The 22,736-nt window shown below is 33.2% G+C and overlaps 2 protein-coding genes and 2 pseudogenes across 3 annotated transcripts; all 4 read right to left on the reverse strand.

Moving 5' to 3' along the window:
- Positions 1 to 2,751: 2,751 nt before the first annotated feature.
- On the reverse strand, positions 2,752 to 5,378 carry LOC107410348 (uncharacterized; annotated as a pseudogene).
- A 3,129-nt stretch (positions 5,379 to 8,507) lies between these two features.
- On the reverse strand, positions 8,508 to 14,702 carry LOC125420819 (uncharacterized; annotated as a pseudogene).
- On the reverse strand, positions 9,608 to 11,180 carry LOC107410349 (uncharacterized protein At4g26485). Of its 2 annotated transcripts, none has more exons than XM_060811824.1 (3): positions 10,424 to 11,180; positions 10,102 to 10,300; positions 9,608 to 9,980 (listed from the first exon to the last, which is right to left on the reverse strand). In XM_060811824.1, exons 1-3 carry the CDS (start codon positions 10,938 to 10,940, stop codon positions 9,719 to 9,721), a joined length of 978 nt encoding a protein of 325 aa, XP_060667807.1. In that variant the 5' UTR covers positions 10,941 to 11,180; the 3' UTR covers positions 9,608 to 9,718. The 2 variants fall into 2 exon arrangements, with proteins under 2 accessions (XP_060667807.1, XP_048324134.2); XM_048468177.2 differs by having other exon boundaries at positions 9,608 to 9,983; positions 10,424 to 11,174.
- LOC125420820 (uncharacterized) lies at positions 12,074 to 13,039 on the reverse strand. Its single transcript, XM_048467978.2, has one exon. The coding sequence runs from the start codon at positions 12,532 to 12,534 to the stop codon at positions 12,154 to 12,156; it is 381 nt and encodes a 126-aa protein (XP_048323935.1). The 5' UTR covers positions 12,535 to 13,039; the 3' UTR covers positions 12,074 to 12,153.
- Positions 14,703 to 22,736: the final 8,034 nt, after the last annotated feature.

The raw sequence follows: 22,736 nt of genomic DNA on the forward strand, positions 1-22,736 counted from the left end.
AACGGAACTTCCTCTATAAGTCGGAGACCACATTTGAGGCCAAAACTTGAATGTTCCATCATTGAAAGAAGCCCGAGCATTTATGTGTCACATGACTTTCTCCACCTGCCTTTAACATCTTCTTAGCATTCTCAAAGACTAACGCTACTAGCATTTGGTTTCTACTGCATGTAGATTATAATTATCAAAACTGAGAAGGCTTGATTATAAAATGATCGTAGAATTATTAATTTTTAAAAAATAATTTTTAAATTTTTTTAAAAAGTTCTCATTTTTTTTTCTTTTTTTTTTTTTTTAACATACAAGAAACCTTATATATAATATATATATATCTATAATATAGATATATATATATATAGTAATGCATTCACATATTATTGAATTATATATATAAAATATATATCAAAATATGATATAACATTTATATTCTATTAAATTTTTTTAAAATTATTATTCATTGATTAATATTATATGTAATATTTATAGCTATATATTTTTTTGGGAATATTTCATCTAAGCTCACAAGTTTGTATTAATTTTAATTTAGCCTCTTAGATTTTGAAAATTACAACTGGAACTGTTACTTATAGGGGATGTAGATGAAATTATCTTGAGGGATGTGAATGAAATAATAGAAAATAAAAATGAAAACTGTTTGAAACCTAAGAGGAGGTAATGACATTTTTAAAACCTTAGGAATTAAATTGAAATTAATATAACTTTGAAGAGATTTATATAGAATCAAATTTTACAAGTTTAACATAATATTTTCAACTATAAATATCTATAAAATTTAATATTAGCATAATAATAAAAGTACTAACTTTTATATGTTACCAATATACTCAAACTACATGTTTAGTCCTTCTTGACACTACTGCAGAGGAAAGGTAAAAACAAAAATAAATAATAAAAAGGAAAAAAAATAAATACAATGGGAGATAAGAGGAAATAAAAAATGGAGATAAGGGGAAAAAAAATAACTTATAGAAAAACAGAAAAATAATGAAAAAGAAAAAGTAAATATTGAAAAATTTAAAAAAAAATCTGATAGAAATGGAAAGCAAAAAAAAAAATGGAATAAAGGAAAAATGGAAAATTATGAAAGAGAACAAAATCGAGAGAGAGAGAGAGAGAGAGAGAGAGAGAGAGAGAGAGAGAGAGAGAGAGAGAGAGAGAGAGAGAGAGAGAGAGAGAGAGAGAGAGAATATTTGATAAGGAAAAAACTAAAAATAGGAAAAAAGAACAAAATAGCAAAATAAATAATTGATATAAAAAATATTTGTCCAAAAAAACTGATAAAAGAAGTAAGATGAAAAAATAAAAAATAAAAAACTAGTAGATATATAACGAAGGAAAGGAAAATAAAAAATAACAATAAAAAATAATTGATGTAACTTATAGAGGATTAAAAAAAAAAATCTATTTTTTAAGTTGTTCTATTAAAAAACAAAATTTAAAAAAAAAAAAGGAAGATAAAATGAATGAATAAGAAAATTTAATTAAATACATTTATGAAGGCATAATATTATATTTTTCTCTCTCTATAACTTTCTTTCTCTAAGATATTCCAAATAATTGAACTAATGTTTTTTCTCTACAATTTTCTCTCTCTATCAGATAAAAAAATACAGACTAAAAAAAATAATGAAAAAAACAAATTAAAATAATATGTATTTTTTTATTCAAAACAGATAAAAATATTATTTTATTGTTTTCTAAATTTTTTTATTTATTTATTTTCTAGAACTGTTTTTGAAAATAATTTTCTGTGTTACATGATAAAAATCTATTTTAAAAACAGATAGTGAAACGAGTCTTAAGTCTCCGACACATGCCCAACTTTCTTTTAACTGAGATGCTAACGTGGCACAACAAGTATAACTTAGTTGCTGACCAGGACTAACAAACACAACACCTAACATAACAGCAACGCACCTTATCATTTCCCTTGAAAACTGAAGTTTTTCAGAACCATAAAACGAGCTTTGCATAATGGTTTTGTGAACAAATCAGCTCCTTGTTCTTCTGTAGGTACGTATCGAATTTCCATGAATTTCTCTGAGACTTTATCTCAAACAAAATGAAAATCGATCTCAACGTGCTTAGTTCTCTTTTGCACCACATGATTAGAAGCTATGGCGGCAGCACTAAAGTTGGCAGTTCATACAACTGATGCTGGAAAATGAAGTTGCAATATTTCAGAAATTAAGTTACTTAGCCAGCACAATTCAACTGTTACATGTGCAATGGACCTGTACTTTGCCTCCATGGTGGAACTAACCACAACAGCTTGCTTCTTAGATCTCCATGAAATAAGATTAGTGAACCATTTATGGAACACCTGTCATCGATACCACTAGTTCAATTTGAATTTGCAAAACCTTCTCAATGAGCAGAAGAGATCTGTATATTTTATTGGTTGGATATATGAATATATTACAAATGATATTAATCTCAATTTTAAGTATAAGTAAAAAAGTGGAATAAGTAATTAGCATAACATATTAATTTTATTAAAAAAAATAAAAACTGTGTCATGTTCAACAATGTTACAATGTAAAAGAAAATATCCCCCAAAAAAAAAAAAAAATATATATATATATATAGATATATATATATATATATATATAAATGTATAGAAAGAAGGCTGAAGCCTGAACCACCAATTACTGGTGAGGACCGGGTCTTTGACAGTGAAAAGACCAAATTTCCATTGTCACAAAATCCAAGCCCAATTAGAGCCCATTTTTAACTGGATTCAATTGGATTCGTTGTAAGCCCATAACCAAACGGGTAAAGTGGATCATAATGTGGATCCCCAACATTCATTGGAAGTTGGTCAACTGTTTTGAACCAAGTTCTTGGGAGCTTCCCAGTGAAACCATAGTCGCCAAACAGAACATCAGCAATTCCGTGACCTTCAGTACCAGGTAACCATGCAGCAACCAAAGCATCAATGCTCCGAATATGGGGCTCGATAACGAGAGGACGACCGGAGACGAGTAACACCACGCACTTGACTCTACCACATACATTGTTGATCACATTTGGACCAGGTTCAGCAATGGTCAAGTTTGGACTGTCCCCAAATGTCTCTGCATAAGGGTGCTCCCCAACCGCAACAATGGCATATGAGAAGTTATTCGATTGGACGAATTCAGAATCAGGATTTTTGCTGTATACAATCTCTGTATTAGGGTCTACTGCTGCTGCAATGGCACTTAGGATGGTTGTCCCTGTTTCACACAAAAGTCATATCATTTATATACACATACATATATTTTTAACTGCACATATGTATGAAAAATGTATCATATATATACCAGCATTGTGGTTATTGCCACTAAGTCCCTGCCAAGTCATTGTCCAGCCACCACATTGGTAGCCTAAGTTGTTAGCATGGGTTCCAGCAATCAGTATTTTGGATGTGTTTTTGGGCAGAGGAAGTACAGGAGAATCTGCATTTTCCCCATTTTTCAATAGAACAAGTGACTTCCTCACTGCTTCTCTTGCTAAATCTCTGTGAGCCTGTTAGATGTAGAAATACAAGCTTGTATTATTATCCATAGCCTGTATACTAGTTAATTAACATGTAAAGCAAATTAAAGATTAAGAGCTATCATATATACCTGGCTTCCAAGCTTGTTTACAAAGGTTTGATCAGCCCAAGGGTTCTCAAATAGACCCATAGAGAATTTGACTCTCAAAATTCTTTTAACTGCATCATTAATACGACTCATAGAGATACGTTTGTTGTTAACATGGTCAGTTAGAGTATCAATAAATTCAGTATAATTTATACGAAACCATGATATGAAAATACCAATTAATAAATAATTTTAATAAATATTGAACCAAAAATATTGTTTGTCACTGCTGATATTGTAATTAATATCCTCACTATATGTAGTAGTGATATTCATAAAAAAATAAAAAAAATAATGGTTCATTTGTGATTGTTGATGTTGCTGAATGGTGACAGATAATGATGTTGCTGCATGGTGACAGATAATGGTGCTTGTAGAGAAAATTGTATGACCAACCATGTCAATGCCAGCTTGAACACTAGCAAAAACTGAGTAGGAGTAATTTGAATGAGGTGGATAGGTAATCTTGTCAATACCCAGCCAATCAGAGATGACAAAACCCTGCAAATTTTGCACAATGTAACAAAACCATATTCATCAAGATTAAGAATTAATCATCCTTGTTACAAATGTCTATCAACAAATTAATTAATAAATTTAATCTGTTAATTAATTAGTTACCCTAAACTTGAGCGTTTTCTTTAGAAAGTCAGTTACAAGGTCACGATTAGCATGCATCTTTGTTCCATTCAAGCTAGAGTAGGAAACCATAATTGTAGAAAAACCCTTAATGATGGATTGGTCATAGGCAGGCATATGAATGCTTAGCAATCCATGCCAATCAATCACTGTGTTGTTCTCATTGATGCCATTTGTTGTGCCTCCATCTCCCACAAATTGTTTTGCACAAGCTGCTACCTTATCCCTTATTATCATATACATAATATATCAAAAAAAAAAAAAATATATATATATATATATAGATAAAGGACTAATATGTAATTTCAATATTTTGACAGAATGTTACAATTTATGTGATTATTTGCTATTAAGTATTTTATGCATGTTTAGTATTTTTAGTGGAGACACAACAATTTTTGTTATATAAACTTACTTTCCACCGATAAAGGGAAGACCTTTTTCGTACGTTATTTGGAATATCACCTTATAAGCCGTATATAATATCAGTCATTTTTGTAACAATTTTAGGATCTTCACTATAGCTCTCATAAAACTTTCCCCATCTTGGATCTCGACAGACTTAAAAGGTTAAACATAAATTTTTTAAATTTAAAACACTAGAATTTTCATTAAACTTTAGGGGAATAAAAAAAAAAAAAAATATAATTTCCATTTTCTCAATCCAAATAACATAAATAAGAATAAATATATAAATATGTTATACCTTGTGGCACCAAGGCCAATGTTATGTGGGAAAACGGTGGCCTTGTAGACATTGTGATGCCCATGAACGCATCAATTCCATACATCATCGGTATGCCAAGCCTTGACGAAAGTGAACCATTTTGGAAGTAATTGACCATGTTAGTCCAATCCAATGCACTGGCTTTCAAACGACGCACACTTCCTGCACCACTTATTACGCTACCAATTTTGTAATGTCTCACAATCTCAGCTGTCATATTCTCACGGTCCAACTGAACCATTTGACCAATTTTTTCCGCTAAAGTCATTCTATTCATAAGGTCTTTAATCCTTGCAATTCATAGGCTGTTTTGGTTCTTTGTATTTTATATAATTTTTTTCTTCTGCGGCTGCTTTTTCCATGTTTGTCCAGCGGCATAAGAATAGAAATAATCCCACTATGGGGGTGGAAATAATCTTTGAACTTCTTCCCATCGAAAATTTTGCTCACAAAATCTGTAAAACCAGAATTAATATGGAAATTATTAGCAGTTAGTAGTCTGATGGTTAATTCATAAGTCGATTTTAAATCTACGTGACTGCAATCTTTGTTGGGAAATATATATAAATACACACATATATGTATATATATATATATATACATGTATATATCTTAAAGTAGAAGAAATACAAATTTTGTGGAAAAGTAAAAAAATAAAAAAATAACAAATGATAAGAGATAAACAAATTAGGCATAGCTTTAAGGCGTGCGATAAAAGCGAAAGAGCATGCGCTAATATGCTTAATTATCAAAACGTAATTAATAATTATAATTACTTTTGGACAACGTAAAACACAGATATATGTGTATATATATATATATATATATATATAATGAACGAGGTTCTCTCCTCATCTAATCTTTGCTCAACTTTTTAAGAATGCTTTAGCATGTGATATTGAGAAATTGTATGGAGACCTATTTTTTCAATCTAAATACCTTTATTTCCTATTAAGTTAACATTATTAATACATATACCAAAATTTAATGCTATTGCTTTTCCGATAGAATGATGGGTATACAAAATTAATATTTGATAAATTGAGTTATACGTACTGCAAAGTTACTAAGGAATATATAAAAAATAGTTTTGACTGTAAACAAAAGCTGAAAATTTATATATAAATAATGTTAAAATATTAAAATATTTTTTCGGAAAAAAATATTATTCCGCAGGCCTGGAAAAAAAGAAATTGTTTTTCCAATTATTCCTATAATTATTTTTAAGCTTTAAATCCAACTATCTACCATACAGTTTTATATTGGGAATTAGCACTAAAATGGTACACAATGTCAATTATACTTGACTCTATTTTTCTACACCTAAAAAAAATAAATAAATAAATAGCAGCATATAACAAATCACTTTGTAAGCAGGTATCAATGAAAATAGAGTAGTTATACATTTATTTCGTATTATTTTTATTTTTCTTTAAAAATACCATAAATCCTTCTGAATTTTTTTAGTACTTTTAAAGATTTAAAAAAAAATTATTCATTTCTATATATATATATATATATATTTTAGTAATGGTATAGATTTTAAAACACTACATTCTTGACAATTTTAAATGATTTTTATTATTTTTCATCAAAAAAATCGTCATCTAACCTTTGCCTATTCAAGGATTTTGACCTGTGGCATTGACACATTGTACACGGTCAAGATCCTTTTTTTAAATCCAAATATGGTTCTTTCCTATTAAATTAACATCATTAATACACAGACCAAAATTTAATGCTATTCCTTTTCCAATAGAATGGTGAGTATTGAAAATTAATATTTGTAAATTTAATGCTATTCCTTTTCCAATATAATGGCGGGTATTTAAAATTAATATTTGTTTAAACATAATAAATAGATTTATTAACAATATGAACTTGCTAAAAAATATAAAAAAAAAAATTGACAGTAATAAAAATCTGAAAAGTTATGTATAAATAATGTAAAAAGTATTAAAAAATATTTTTTGGAAAAAAATACATTATTCTAGATGACAGGAAACCAAATTGTATTTCCAATTATTCCTATGATTATTTTAAGTTTTAGCCTATATCCAACCATCTACCATACATTTTTATATTTGGTATTAACAGTAAAATGGCATAAAATGTCAAATTGACTCTGCTTTTCTATACCAAAAAAAGAAAAAAAAAAGTTAGCAGCATAGAACAAATCACTTTGTAGCTTATAAGCAGGTGTCAATGAAAGTAGATAGTTGCACATTTATTTTATTTTATTTTATTACAAAAAATAAACATATTTTTTTCTGATTTTTTTAGTACATCTAAATATTTTTTAAAAAAATTCTTCATTTTTACATTGTTTCTGATTTCTTTAGTAATAGTATAGATTTCAGAATACTTTTATTATCTTGAATTTTAAATCATTTTTATTAATTTTCAACCAAAATATTTCAGCTAAATTAATATTTATAAAAAATTCTAAGTTATTATTTTATTTGGCAATTTATTTTAAGAGTATCTATCTTCATAAACTAGTATTTAAAGCATTTATTTTAAGAGTATCTATCTTCATAAACTAGTATTTAAAGCATTTATCAATATTACAAATGAATGAATAAATGAAGGAGGAAGACGTCGCCATTGATTTGCTCAATTCTACATTTATTTAGATTATTAAAAAATTAAACAAAAGTGAAATTTGGAGAGAATCCGGATCCATATATAATACTTAGCTAATGTAAATTTAGCGAGAGTTATTAGTTGAATGTAAGGAATTAGTAAGTAGGACTGAATAAACAGGAAAGTAATAATAATAATAATAATAATAATAATAATAATAATAATAATAATAATTGATAAAGTTGGATTATTTTGATAAATTAAGGGGATATATTTAATTTAAAGTTTGATAGATTTAAAATGAGTTGTAGATTTTAAAGAATTTGATGGATTGTTATGGAATTTTACAAATTTCATAAAAATTTTATAAGAATCCAATAAAATCTTTGGATTTAAGGTTGGATTTCATATGGATAATTTTCTTTACAATTTTACTGTTAAAATCTTTTTAAATCCATTAGAATCCATTATTTTTTAAAGTATTTTAAAATCAATAACTTTTTGAATACCACCAGATTTTAAAATAATTCTACAAATTTCTAATTGAATACACCTAAATTTTAATGGACTTTTATAAAATCTATCAAAATCTAAATTAAATATCATTAAACTTGTATGAACTCTTTTAAAATCTAAATTAAATACCTATAAACTTTTAAAAACTTTTAAAATCCTTCAAATTCTAAATTGAATACATTCTCCTTAGATTTAAACATAATAAATTTAGATTTATGATCACAGAAACTAACTTAGTCGTTGTAATTATTAGTTTTGATTAATTTACACTGTGCAATGAAGGAAAATTAATTAACTTTGGTGTTATAGATTTCCTTTGTCAATTAGTTACAGGGGAATATTGGATATTCTTTCCACGTAAGAGTATCTCATTTAAAAAAAAAAAAAAAAAAAGAGTAAGTAAATTGGAGCCCATATTTAACTGGACTGAATTGGATTCGTTATAAGCCCATAACCAAACGGGTAAAGTGGATTACAATGTGGATCCCCAACATTCATTGGAAGTTGGTCAAGTGTTTTGAACCAAGTTCTTGGGAGCTTCCCAGTGAAACCAGTCACCAAACAGAACATCAGCAATTCCATGACCTTCAGTACCAGGTAACCATGCAGCAACCAAAGCATCGATGCTCCGAACATGGGGCTCGATGACGAGAGGACGGCCTGAGACGATTAACACCACGCACTTGACTTTACCACATACATTGTTGATCACATTTGGACCCGGTTCTGCAATGCTCAAATTTTGACCGTCCCCATATATCTCTGCATAAGGGTGTTCCCCAACTGCAACAATGGCATACGAGAAGTTATTCGATTAGACGAATTCGGAATTCGGGATTTTCTCCGTGCACAATCTCTGTATTAGGGTCTACTGCTGCTGCAATGGCACTTAGGATGGTTGTTCCTGTTTCATACAAAAAGTACATTAATATTTATGTATGTACATATGCACAATTTTTTTTTTTTAACTGCACATTAATTTATAAGAAAAATGTGTCAACTCGAGGCGGTAAATTCCAGGCGAGCTGTGGAGAAGCTGGAAATGACCCGATTCTGTGGAGAAGATCCAATCGGACTTGCGATGTTTGGGCACTAACATAGCGGCAACTCGAGGTGAGTTCAAGGGGTAAATCGGTGAGTCAAGGACGGCGATTCGAAGGAGTATGTTGGAATGAGAAGGGTTGGGAAAGGTGAAGGAGATGAATCAAGATGGAGCAATAGTTTCGAATGTCGATTTGTCCAGCGCCATTGCTTTCAAACATTTCGTTTACTACTCTTAAAAATTTAAATTTATAAATAAAAATGTAATTTTTATATTTTAAATGTAAGTACCAATTCATTTTATATATAAAACGAGTTTATTTTATTTGATTTTTTTCATTTTTCTGTTTTTTAAGTGCTTAATTCTGATAGGTCCATGATCTGTTAGTGAAATACAACTTTATTTTTATAGTACGTATCGTTAACGATACTGGAGGAGGCGTAACGAGAGAAAAAAGCATGTCATATTCCTAGGTATTTGAGGCATAAATATAATTCAAAAGCTGATGAGTTTTCATTTTTAAATAAATTAATGAACTAAGGTTGTAACATTGCTTGATTAACAGCCAAATTTGTAGATTTTGCTGTCTTTACAATCGAAGTCTTTGCCACCACCAAAACCATATTTGGTGTGATATCCAGGATAGTCCCTCAAATTGAATGGAACTTCCTCAATAAGTCGGAGACCAACATTTGAGGCCAAAACTTGAATGTTCCATCGTTTAAAGAAGCCTTGGCATTTATGTGTCACGTGAATTTCTCCTCCTTCCTTTAACATCTTCTTAGCATTCTCGAAGAACGACGCCACTAGCATTTGGTGTCTTCTGCACGTAGATTATAATTGTCAAAATAGAGAAGGTTTAATTATAGTACTAATTATATTTTAAGAAACTAAAATGATCGTAGAATTATTAAATAATTTGTAAAAATATTAATATGTACCGGATCTGGGATTCAGTGGATTTATCTTCAAAGAAGCCAGCAAGTGGGAAATTGAAAATGATTTGATCGAACAGCATTCCACTAAGAGCATCATGTTTTGCCATTTTTGTGGCATCTATGCCATGCATGATGGTGCATCCTTTCCTCCTTAATTCATTAATATTTTCCATGGCATTCCGATAATTCCTGTACAAAAAATCTATATATGTATATATATATATATATAGTTGTGAGAAAATTTTAAGTTTATTTGCTAAGTATATATTTTGGTCTTCAAAAAATATATAAATAAATACTCTTTTGAGTATGTGTATTTACATACCTCTAGAATTGAGAGATGTAGCGACCATGTTGGAAGCAGAAGGAGAAGACGAAGCCAAAGAAGCAGAGAAAGAGAAATCTCCTTCACCCACCAACAATATCTTGTGTTGTTGTTGTCTTCCATCACCTTCGTTGAAAATGAAATCCATATTTGGGGTTTTGTTGACCACCAACAAATCCGAAACAGGCGGATAAACTTGCCTCCTTTCCTCTTCCTGATCCTCATGATCCTTATCTATTTCATCATCTAAATGGTCATCAAATCTTGTACGATAGTAGACCAGCGCTGATACTGCAACAGTAGCCAGGGTAGTCAGTGCTAGTGTTGTTGTAGTAATATCTAGTAGACGGTTGTCGCGGCTCTTGCTTGGTTTTGGTTTACTAAACACACGGTAGCAGTCGGCCATGGCAGAGAAAGGATCATCCGTAAAGCTTGGTAGACCGTTGTGGCTGCTCTTGCTTTGTTTATGTTTGTCAAATATACTATAGTCGGCCATGGCAGAGAAATGTTGACCCATATTGCTTCAGAGTTCAGACACACACCTGTATGTGAGAAAGAAGGAAGATATCAGTAAAGTACTAGAAGTAGTGTATGTACATATATATTCTTTTTTTTGGCTACAAGTTCTTTCCTTAGGCCTCTGGTAAAGTAGAAAAGAGAGAGGAAGAGATAGTGGAATATGATTTTCTCCCAAAAAAAAAAAATAATAATAATAATAAACGAAAAGATAGTGGGATCCGATGATGAGAATCTTAAATTCTGATTGTTGTGATTGGTGTATGCAAAGTGGTTGGTCGGTGTGAACTGTAGCAAGCAAAAAACCCTTTTCTTTTTTTTTTTGGGTGCTGCTACAAGTTCTTTCCTTGGGTCTCTGGTAAAGTAGAAAAGAGAGAGGATGAGAGAGTGGGATGTGATTTTCTCCAAAATAATAATAATAATAATAATAATAAAAATAAAAGAACAGATAGCGGGATATGATGATGAGAATCTTAAATGCTGATTGTTGTGATTGGTGTATGCAAAGTAGTCCGTTGGTGTGAACTGTAGCAAGCAAACAAACTTTATTTATTTATTTTTTTTAAATGCTCAAAGCAAGCAAACAAACCTTAAATTTGGAAAAGAAAGTCTTGAAATGGTTACTTTTTGCTACTTGCCTAGGCACCCATGCCATTATAATCCAAAAATAAAAATAAAAAATTGATATCATGCATGTGGAATTTTCTTTTTCTTTCTTTTAAAGTATTGGAAATCTTAAGGACCGCTATGAAGAAATTTGAGAAAGAATCGTGTCTGGTAAGAAAGAAAAATAGAAAGAGAAAGAAAGATTAGTGAACCATTTATGAAACACCTGTCATCGTTACTACTAGTTCATTCTGAGCCTGCAAAACCTTCTCAATGTACAAAAGAAATCCGTATATTTGGTCGGTTGGATATATGACAATTTTAATATATTACAAATGAAATTAATCTCAGTTATAACTAAAAGTAAAAGAGTAGAATAAGTAATTAGCATAACATATTAATTTTATTATTAAAAAAAAAAATTGTATCTTGTTCAACAATGTTACAATGTAAAAGAAAATATCCCATTAAAAAAAAAAAAAATCAATTTATAGAAAGAAGGCTGAAGCTTGAACCACCTTTTATCGGCGTGGACTGGGTCTTCAACCTAAACGGTGAAAAGACCAAATTTCTATCCGCTCAAAATTAAGCCCAATTAGAGCCCAATTTTAATTGGACTCAATTGGATTGGTTGTGAGATCATAACCAAATGGGTGTACTGGATCATAATTTGGATCGCCAACATTCATTGGAAGTGGGTCAACTGTTTCGAACCAAGTTCTCGGAAGCTTCCCAGTGAAACCATAGTCACCAAACAGAACATCAGCAATTCCATGACCTTCAGTACCAGGCAACCATGCAGCAGCCAAAGCATCAATGCTCGGCACATGGGGCTCGATGAAGAAAGGACGACCGGAGACGAGTAACACCACACCCTTGACTCTCCCACATACATTGTTGATCACATTTGGACCAGGTTCAGCAATGGTCAGGTTTGGACTGTCCCCAAATGTCTGCATAATGGTGCTCCCCAGCCGCAACAATGGCATATGATAAGTTATTCGATTAGACGAATTCAGAATCGGGGATTTTCGCTGTATACAATCTCTGTATGAGGGTCTACTGCTGTTGCAATGGCACTTAGGATGGGTGTTCCTGTTTCACACAAAAATTAATATAATTTATATACACATACATATAATTTTAACTGCACATATGTATGAAAAATGTATCATATACATACCAGCAGTGTGGTTATTGCCTGTAAGTCCCTGCCAAGTCATTGTCCAACCATCACATTGGTAGCCTAAGTTGTAAGCATGGCAGCAACTATTATTTTGGTTGTATTTTTGGGCAGAGGAAGTAGAGGAGAATATGCATTTTCCCATTTTTCAATAAAACAAGTGACTTCCTCACTGCTTCTCTTGCCAAATCTCTGTGAGCCTCGTAGATGTATAAATACAAGCTTTTATTATCCATAGCCAATATACAAGTTAATAAATATGTAAATCAAATTAAAGATTAAAAGCTATCATGTGTACCTGGCTTCCAAGCTTGTCTACAAAGGTCTGATCAGCCCAAGGGTTCTCAAATAGACCCATAGAGAATTTGACTCTCAAAATTCTTTTAACTGCATTATTGATACGAACGAATGGGATACATTTGTTGTTAACATGGTCAATCAGAATACCAATAAACTTAGTATTATTGTATAGAACCATGATTTAAAAATATTAATTAACAAGTAATTTTAATGAATATAGGACTAAAAATATTATTCGTCAATACTTATATTGTAATTAATATCTTCATTATATGTAGTAGTGATATACATGGAAAAAGTGAAAAAAGTAATTGTTCTTTTGTGATTACCCCTTTTGTTAAGGTGGTGACAAATAACAATGCTTATGGAGAAAATTATATGACGAACCATGTCAATGCCAGCTTGAACACTAGCAAAGACAGAATATGAGTAATTTCATTTGAATGAGGTGGGTAGATAATCTTATGAATACCCAGACAATTAGGGAAAAGAAAACCATACTCACTAATTTGTGAATTAATCATCCTTGTTTCAAATGCTGATCAATAAATAATTAACAAATTTAATCTGTTAATACGGAAAATTGATGCTGGAGAATCGGCGATTCTATGGAGTGAGTTGGAATGAGAAGGGTTGGGAAAGGTGAAGGAGATGAATCGAAATGAAGCAATAGTTTCGAATGTAGATTTGTCCAGTGCCATTGCTTTCAAACATTTCGTTTACTAGTCTTAACAGTTTCAATTTACAAATAAAAATGTAAATTTTATATTTAAATATATAAGTAAGGTTCGTTTTATATATAAAACGAATTTATTTTATTTGACTTTTTATTTTCCTTTTTTTAGTGCTTAATTTGATAGGTCCATTATCTGTTTGTGAAGGGGAAAAAAAAGTTAAAAAGGTACAAATATGTTATCCATTTTGGAATCTTTGTTCTAGAATTTGTGCTAAAAACTTGCCACTTTTATGAGGTATATATGCATGTAGTCCACTTTAATTAAAGTGATAAATTAAGCACCAATTCTCATAACTTTATTTTTAGTCCGACGATTCTTATAACTTTTCGTACATATCATTAATGGTAATGGAGAAGGCGCAAAGGGAGAAAAAGCATGTCATATTCATATGTATTTGAGGCATCAAATATAACTGAAAAGCTTATGAGTTTTCATTTACAATAAACTAATGTATTAAGGCTGTAATATTGATTGATTAAAAGCCAAATTTGTAGGTTTTGCTGGGGTTAAAATTGAAGTTTTTGTCACCACGAAAACCATATTTGGTATGATGCCCAGGATAGTCCCTAAAATTGAACGGAACTTCCTCTATAAGTCGAAGACCACATTTGAGGCCAAAACTTGAATGTTCCATCGTTGAAAGAAGCCCGAGCATTTATGTGTCACATGACTTTCTCCACCTGCCTTTAACATCTTCTTAGCATTCTCGAAGAATAACGCTACTAGCATTTGGTTTCTACTGCATGTAGATTATAATTATCAAAACAGAGAAGGTTTGATTATAAAATGATCGTAGAATTATTAAATAATTTGTAAAAAATATTAATATGTACCGGAGCTGGGATTCAGTGGATTCATCTTCAAAGAAGTAAGCATGTGGGAAATTGAAAATGATTCGATGGAACAGCATTCCACTTAGAGCATCATGTTTTGCCATTTCTGTGGCTTCTATACCATGCATGATGGTGCATCCTTTCCTTCTTAATTCATTAATATTGTCCATGGCATTCCGATAATTCCTGTACAAAAAATCTGTATATACATATATATCGTTGTGAGAAAATTTTAAGTTAATTTGCGAATTATATATTTTGATCATGAAAAAAAAAAAACATAAAGAGTCTTTGAGTAGGGGTATCTATTAAGAGATAATAGCAGCAGTAAAGGGAATTATATTTTCATTAAACACGTGAACAGTTATAAACAGAAGGTTATACAAGAGATTGAACAGATAGACTCTAATAGCTAATTTCCTATATACAAGAGACAGTAATGACTATATGATATTTACAACAATCAATACGTACAAAGGATAATATACAAATCACGTGACCTTGTTATCCCCCCTTAAGAAGTAGGGTCCATCAAGGACACCAATCTTGTGTCTAAGAGACTGAAAGGTGCGTTAAGACAGTGGTTTGGTGAGGGCATCAGCAAGTTGATCTGTGTTGGAGACATGAGAAACACGAATGATACCATCTTGAACCTTGTCACGGACAAAATGAAAATCTATGCGTACATGCTTCATCTTGGAATGAAATTTCAGGTTTGCACACAAATAGGTAGTCCCAAGTTGTCACAATAGATGGTGGGAACTGCAGAGGTTTGAAGACGAAGCTCATGAAGAAGAGATATCAGCCAGCAAAGTTCTGAGGTGGTGTGAGCAACAGCACGGTATTTGGCTTTGGTGGAAGAATGGGAAACCGAGCGTTGTTTACGTGAGGACCAAGTGACGGGGTTACTGCCAAGAAATATGATGTAACAAGTGGTAGAAGTGTACTCATCATGATTACCAGCCTAATCTGCATCAGAGAAGGCATGTAGTTGAAGAGGAGAGTACTTTTTGAGGAAGAGACCATAGGAGACAGTGCTATGAAGATAACGAAGAAGTCGGTTGGCTGCTATCCAGTAGACATCAGTGGGCTTGTGCATGAATTGTGAGAGCTTATTGACAGAGAAAGCAATATCTGGATGTGTTAAGGAGAGATATTGTAAACAGCCAACAATTTGCCGAAACTGTGATGCTGAAGCAAAAGGAGTACCATCAGAAATATATAGAGCAGACTTTGAAGGCATTAGAGTGGTAACACTGTTGGTTGTGGCCATGCTGGCCTTGTCCAGAATGTCTAGAATATATTGTTGTTGAGAGAGTAACATACCTTAGGAGAAGAACAAACCTCAATCCTAAGAAAATAGTGGAGATCATCAAGGTTGTTAATAGAGAACCGATTAGAGAGAGATGAAACAAACTGATCAAGAAGTATAGAGTCACTGCCAGTAAGAACAATATCATCAACATAGACCAATAGATACATTGTACATCCTTGTGAGCAATAAATAAATAGAGATGTAGCAGTATATGAATTTTTGAACCCATAAGATAGAAAAAATTTTAAAGTCTGAAACCAAGCCCGTGGGACTTGCTTGAGTCCGTAGATGGTCTTCTGTAGTTTGCACACATATGATGGATAGTTAGAGTTGATCAATCCTGGTGGTTGAGACATGTAGACTTCCTCTATTAAGGAGCCATGAAGAAACGTATTATTTGTGTCCAATTGCCGAAGGGGCCAGTTGTCAGAGAGGGCAGCACACAGGACCACACGAATGGTGGCCAACTTTACAATGGGACTGAAGGTGTCGGTATAATCAATGCCCAGCCATTGTTGGAAACCTTTGGCAATGAGACGTGCCTTGTAGTGTTGGACAGACTCATCTGAGTTTCTTTTTATACAGAAAAGCCACTTAAAACCAACTGCATTTTGTGAAGTATGAGGGGCAAGTCCAGTTGCGAAGAAGGGCTTGATATTCAGATTCTAAAGCTTGGCGCCGGTGAGGAGATTTGAGAGCTTGAGCTGCAGTTCTTCGATCCATTTCTGAATCTATTGAGATCTTAGAGGCAGTAAAACAATCAGACAATTGTTTTGGTTTGAAAATTTGGTTGAGTGCTTAAGTACGCATAGAACAGGTATCAGGAATGGAGTTTTGTGAAGAGGAGACAGGTGTGGTGCTGTGGGATCCATGGTGGTAGTCACGTGAAGGCTAGGACCCATCTATAGAAGATGAAGAGGAGAGAGAGAAGTCTTTATGGGAAGACAAGAGAGAGGGACATGTGACAGTGGGGACCTATTTGAGACTGTATGAGAGTGACATGAGATCGAAGGAAGCTGTTGTGGAGATAAAGATGAGAGAGAGTGAGATGTAGTGGGGGTCATGGGTTGGTAAAAACGTGATGTTGGTAATGGACTAGGAGACAAATAGTGGTGAGGTGTGTCATCCATAAAGTCAAAGGAAGTAGTAGGTATATTGGGAGTAGAAGTTTGTAGGAAGAGGGAAGTTTTATGGGGAAAGACATGCTCCTCAAAACACACATGGCCACTTTGAGACCGAAGAGGACCTAAATTGGTACATGGTTTGGAATGGGAGTCCAATTTATTAGAGGAATAAGGTTTTAGCCATAGGTAGCAAAGATACCCAAAAATTTTTAAATTCATGTAATTAGGGGGTTTATGAAAAAGGGTTTCGAATGGAGATTTATTCCCTAACATTGGAATGATTAACTTATTAATGAGATAAGATGCAGTATAAAAGACATAAGTCCAAAATGTTTAGGGTAGACCAGCTTGGGATCAAAGGGTCAACACAGTTTCACGAATATGAGGATGTCGTCGTTCAACATATCCGTTCTGTTGGGGGTGTGAGGAGTTGTAAGAAAGTGAGTAATGCCATTAGCAAGGAAGAATGATTTTAATTTAAGGAATTCTCCATCATTATCTGAATAAAAAGAGATAACAGTGGATTGGAAAAAAAATTCCACCATACGTTTAAAATTGTTGAAAGTATTTGCAACATCAGATTTTGATTTTAAAGGAAAGAGCCAAACGTACTTAGAATAATGATCGACAAAAATAATGTAATAGTTAAATCCATCATATGAAGTTATGGACGTAGGTCCCTATACATCTGAATAAATAAGTTGTAAGGGAAGAAAGACTGAAAGGAAGGCTATGAGATTTATTGCATCGACAGGAATCACAAAAAAATTTATTCAAAGAAGACACAGGAAAAGATTATTTGGAGATGAGTTGACGAAGTATAGTGTCAAACGGATGTCCAAGTTGCTGATGCCAATCTTGGAGACTTGTTTTGATAGCTGAGAATGCAATGGAGGAGATGGAATTTTTAGAAACATGGGTTGGCCATTCGTAGACTGCACCATTAAGAGGTCCTGTGAGAAGTGTCGTGCCTGTCCGTAGGTCCTTCACAAGAAAACCGTGTGAGAAAAATTCCACGGAGACATTATTTGACTTACATAATTATGAAATAGATAACAGATTACATTTCATTTGGGGAACACAAAGAACATCTTGTAATAAAAAGAAATGAGATAGAGAGAAAAGGGTGTTGTACCGATGTGAGTAATAGGTAATTTATGACCATTACTTATGGCAATCTCATCAGTTCCATCATATTCAGAGAGCATGAATAAATTTTGAAGGTCTGTAGAGATATGATGTGAAGCTCTTGAGTCCAGCAACCAGGAAAAATTGGATGGAGGTGGTCCAAGTATAGAACCGGTTGCATAAGCTTGTGGTGGTGGAGGTGAACGTGGAAAGGATGATTGTTGCTGAGGGGTGTAAGTCCATTGTTGGTCGAGCAAGGAGCAAAATTGGGCTGAGTGACCTGAAATTGAACACAATTGACATATATCTTTGCACGGCAGAGGGCTGTTGTTTGGACGATGAACTGGACTACTAGCAGCAGAAGAATGGAAGCCAGGTTTTCGAGGGAAGGGAGCAGCACCACTGGTTCGAAATTGATAATTTCTGAATGTGTTGTTTTTGGTTGAGGAGGCTCGGTTGACTGTGTTAACAGTCATGGGAAAGTCTTTTGATTTTGGTGCAGGCCGTTTTCTGTAGTTGTCATGTTCAACTAATTTTTCGTAGAGTTCTTCAAAGGAAATCGACATGTCTCGAGTTTGAAATGCAGCAAAAATAGTTTCAAAGTCATTAGATAGTCCATTAATGATGTATCAAGTGAGATCATCATTACTAATGGGATTATCAATCAAAGAAAGTTCATCAGCAGCTGCTTTAACATCTTGTAGGTATTCCATGATTAAGCGGGTGCCTTGGGAACGAATAAGCCGTTCACGGAGTGTCATTAGCCTTGGCTGGATGGTTTGGCAAATGTGAGGGACAGTTTTTGCCATGCATCTCTAGATGTTTCGGCATCTGAAATGAATCGATGAACATCAGATGATAAGGATGCTAAAATAGTACTAAGAAGAAGAGAATCCTGATGAACCCATAAGGTATGGTCGGGATTTGGAAAACTGGCAGAATCAGATATCAATATAGATCATATCCTATTAACAAGGCATCAAATTATTTTTTCCAGGGAAAGTAGGTAGTTTTTGTTAATTTTAATGGAGCCTGGATTGCTACATTGATAACAACAAGATTTCTGTTAGCAAAAAGAGGTTCGATGCTGATAGTGAGAGGATTGGCTGAGCTATGTTTTGAGGTGGGTGTTGACATTATGATGATGAGGAAGAAGGGAACTCGTTTGAGTTAAGAATAGGGTTTTGATACCATAAGAGATAATAGCAGCAGTAAAGGGAATTATATTTTCATTAAACACACGAACAGTTATATACAGAAGGTTATACAAGAGATTGAACAGATAGACTCTAATAGCTAACTTCCTTTATACAAGAGAAAATAATGACTACATGATAGTTACAACAATCGATAAGTACAAAGGATAATATGCAAATCACATGACCTTGTTATTTATATACCTCTAGAATTGAGAGATGTAGCGACCATGTTGGAAGCAGAAGGAGAAGACGCAACCAAAGAAGCCGAGAAAGAGAAATCTCCTTTACCCACCAACAATATCTTGTGTTGTCGTTGTCTTTCATCACCTTCGTTGAAAATGAAATCCATATTTGGGGTTTTGTTGACCACTAACAAATCCGAAATGGATGGATAAACTTGACTCTTTTCCTCTTCCTGATCCTCATGATCCTTATCTATTTCATCACCATCATCAAAATGGTCATCAAATCTAGTACGATAGTAGACCAGCACTAATACTGCAACAGTAGCTAGGGTACTCAGTCCTAGTGTTGTTGAAGTAATATTTAGTAGATGATTGTCGCGGCTCTTGCTTGGTTTTCGTTTACTAAACACATGGTAGCAGTCGGCCATGGCAGAGAAAGGATCATCCGTAAAGCTTAGTAGACTGTTGTGGCTGTTCTTGCTTTGTTTATGTTTATCAAATATACTATAGCTTGCCATGGCAGAGAACGGTTGACCCATATTGCTTCGGAGTTCACACACACACTTGTATGTGAGAAACAAGGAAGATATCAGTGTTGCAAACATAATATGTGAATATATGTAAATACATGTGGATAATTTAATACACAAATAAATAAAATTAAATACAAAATAATTAAAACATTATAGAACCTGTAGCTCCTTGAAATTGATCTGCTTTCTAGAAAGGTTGACCGAGGCCTGTGCGATACCACAGTGTCCTTAAGATGTTTTACGCCCACTGGTGTAGGAGTTTTTTAGCGAACGTCTCCCAGGATACAACGGCTGCAAAAGCTTTCAGATTCAGCATCTCTGAAGCTTTTCTCTTTGAACTATCTGAGTACCTTCCATTTACCACTGTTTTTTGTTCTCTCTCGTTCAACTCCAAAAAAAAAAAAAAAAGACTTTTTTTTTTTAATTTTCTGTAAAAACTGTAGAAATATTATCAAAGAACGTGTAAGTAACCAACTCTAAACAACAAAGAGTTGTAAAGCCTTCAAACTCTCAACTTCCCACCTTCAAAAATCTTTTTATTTTATTCAAAAATAATGTTTTTCCAAAACAGAAACAAACAAAAGCCCAAAATCTTTTGAAGTCCAAATCATTCACATATACATGGGCCCAAACTCTAACAATCCTCCACATGAATGATTTAACTTCTAAAACAACCATGACTCTGGTGGTAAAGCTCTACAGTCTGAACCTGCATAGAATAGGTAGATGTTACTCTTTGAACCTTCCCTTGTGAGACTACATTTTCTTTATTGACTTATGGTAGAAGCGATATCTTTGAACCATTTCATCTTTTGTGTAAATGACAATATAGCCCACACATGATTCCTTCCTGGTACACTTCAGTTCTCACTGTTGTGTTCATTTTGGCCCTGAACACCTCCCTAGTTCTATGAGAGTTTCTAAAGAATTGTGCCCTAAACAATTCTCCTTTGAAGCGGCCACTCTTCTTTCTCACATAGGTGATTCCTATTTCTTATGTAATCAGCATAACTATTCATAAATTACTAAACACACACTTATAGGAATCATTAAAAGCATACTTTTATGTTTAACCTCTTTCTATCACTGTTTCATCATAGGAATGGGCAGAGGATTAACCCCCCATAGTGATCCATACTAGTTTTTACAATTGAGTTGTCCCATTGAACCTAGATCTTGGGATCTCCAGTCAACTAGGTTGGGTTTCTATCGTATTGACTTTATTCACGGGCTTCAATCCCATTCCCATTGATGACTTCTCAACTAGTTCTCAATTTAACCCTTTGGTTAGCAGATCCGTAATGTTATCTTTTGACTTCACATAGTCTATTGAGATAACTCCAGTTGAGATTAATTGTCTAATGGAATTGTGTCTACGATGAATGTGTCTAGACTTTCCATTATACATAATATTTTATGCCTTGCCAATCGCAGATTGACTATCACAATGTAAACTTATTGCTGGCACATGTTTAGGCCACCTCGGAATGTCCTCTAAAAATTGGCGTAGCCATTCTGCCTCTTCACCACATTTATCTAAAGCAATAAACTCGGATTCCATAGTGGATCGAGCTATCACAGTTTGTTTTGAGGACTTCCATGTCACAGTTGCACCTGCTAATGTGAACACATAGCCACTAGTGGATTTTGAATCCTTTATATCTGATATCCAATTTGCATCACTGTATCTTTCTAATACAGCAGGATATCTTGTATAGTGCATTCCGTATTCACGAGTGTATTGTAGATATCTTAGTACTCTAATGATCCCTTTCCAATGATCTTCATTTGGATTACTCGTGTATCTACTTAGTCTACTTATTGCGTAGGCTAAGTCTGGTCTGATACAACTCATTAAGTACATCAGACTTCCAATCACCCTAGTATATTCCACTTGAGATACACCTTCTCTTTTATTTTTGGATAAGTGTAAACTCATATCTATGGGTGTTCTGGCTATACTAGTATCATCATTACTAAACTTAGCCAGTATTTTATCTATATAATGAGTTTGACTAAGAATGATTCCATTCGAAGTTTTCGTGATTTTCATACCTAAAATAACATCTGCAAGCCCCATATCTTTCATGTCAAATTTAGAATTTAACATGGCTTTTGTAGTTCGGACCATATTGTCGTCACTACCTGCTATGAGTATGTCATCTACATACAAACATAGAATGACATATCCATTCTCTGTATCTTTTATATAGATACATTTGTCACATTCATTTATTTTGAACCCATCTTTTAGCATGGCATTATCAAATTTTTGATGCCATTGCTTTGGAGCTTGTTTAAGTCTATATAAGGACTTTGTCAATCTACAGACTTTCTTTTCTTGTCTTGGAGCACTGAAACCCTCAGGTTGCTCCATGTAGATCTCTTCCTCTAGATCTCCATTAAGAAAAACTGTTTTCACATCCATTTAATGTACTGCAAGATCCCGCAATGCTGCGATTGCCAGTACCATCCTTATGGAATTTATCCTCGTTATTAGAGAATAAGTGTCAAAATAATCAAGGCCTTCTTTTTGCTTGTATCCCTTAATTACAAGCCTTGCCTTGTATTTATCTATTGCTCCATCTGCTTTCATCTTCCTTTTAAAAATCCATTTGTAACCCAAAGGTTTACAACCTGGAGGAAGATCTACC

The sequence above is a fragment of the Ziziphus jujuba genome, chromosome 10 (assembly GCF_031755915.1).
Source record: "Ziziphus jujuba cultivar Dongzao chromosome 10, ASM3175591v1".
NCBI lineage: Eukaryota > Viridiplantae > Streptophyta > Magnoliopsida > Rosales > Rhamnaceae > Ziziphus > Ziziphus jujuba.

Bases quoted from the DNA above. Each gene is read 5' to 3' on its own strand.
- LOC107410349 (XM_048468177.2), bottom strand. From the start codon at position 10,940: ATGGGTCAACATTTCTCTGCCATGGCCGACTATAGTATATTTGACAAA. The intron at 10,301-10,423 runs GTATGTAAATAC...ATACATATATAG, and splicing joins TACATCTCTCAATTCTAGAG to ATTTTTTGTACAGGAATTAT. The intron at 9,984-10,101 runs GTACATATTAAT...ATCTACGTGCAG, and splicing joins TCCACTGAATCCCAGATCCG to AAGACACCAAATGCTAGTGG.
- LOC125420820 (XM_048467978.2), bottom strand. From the start codon at position 12,534: ATGCCATTGTTGCGGCTGGGGAGCACCATTATGCAGACATTTGGGGAC.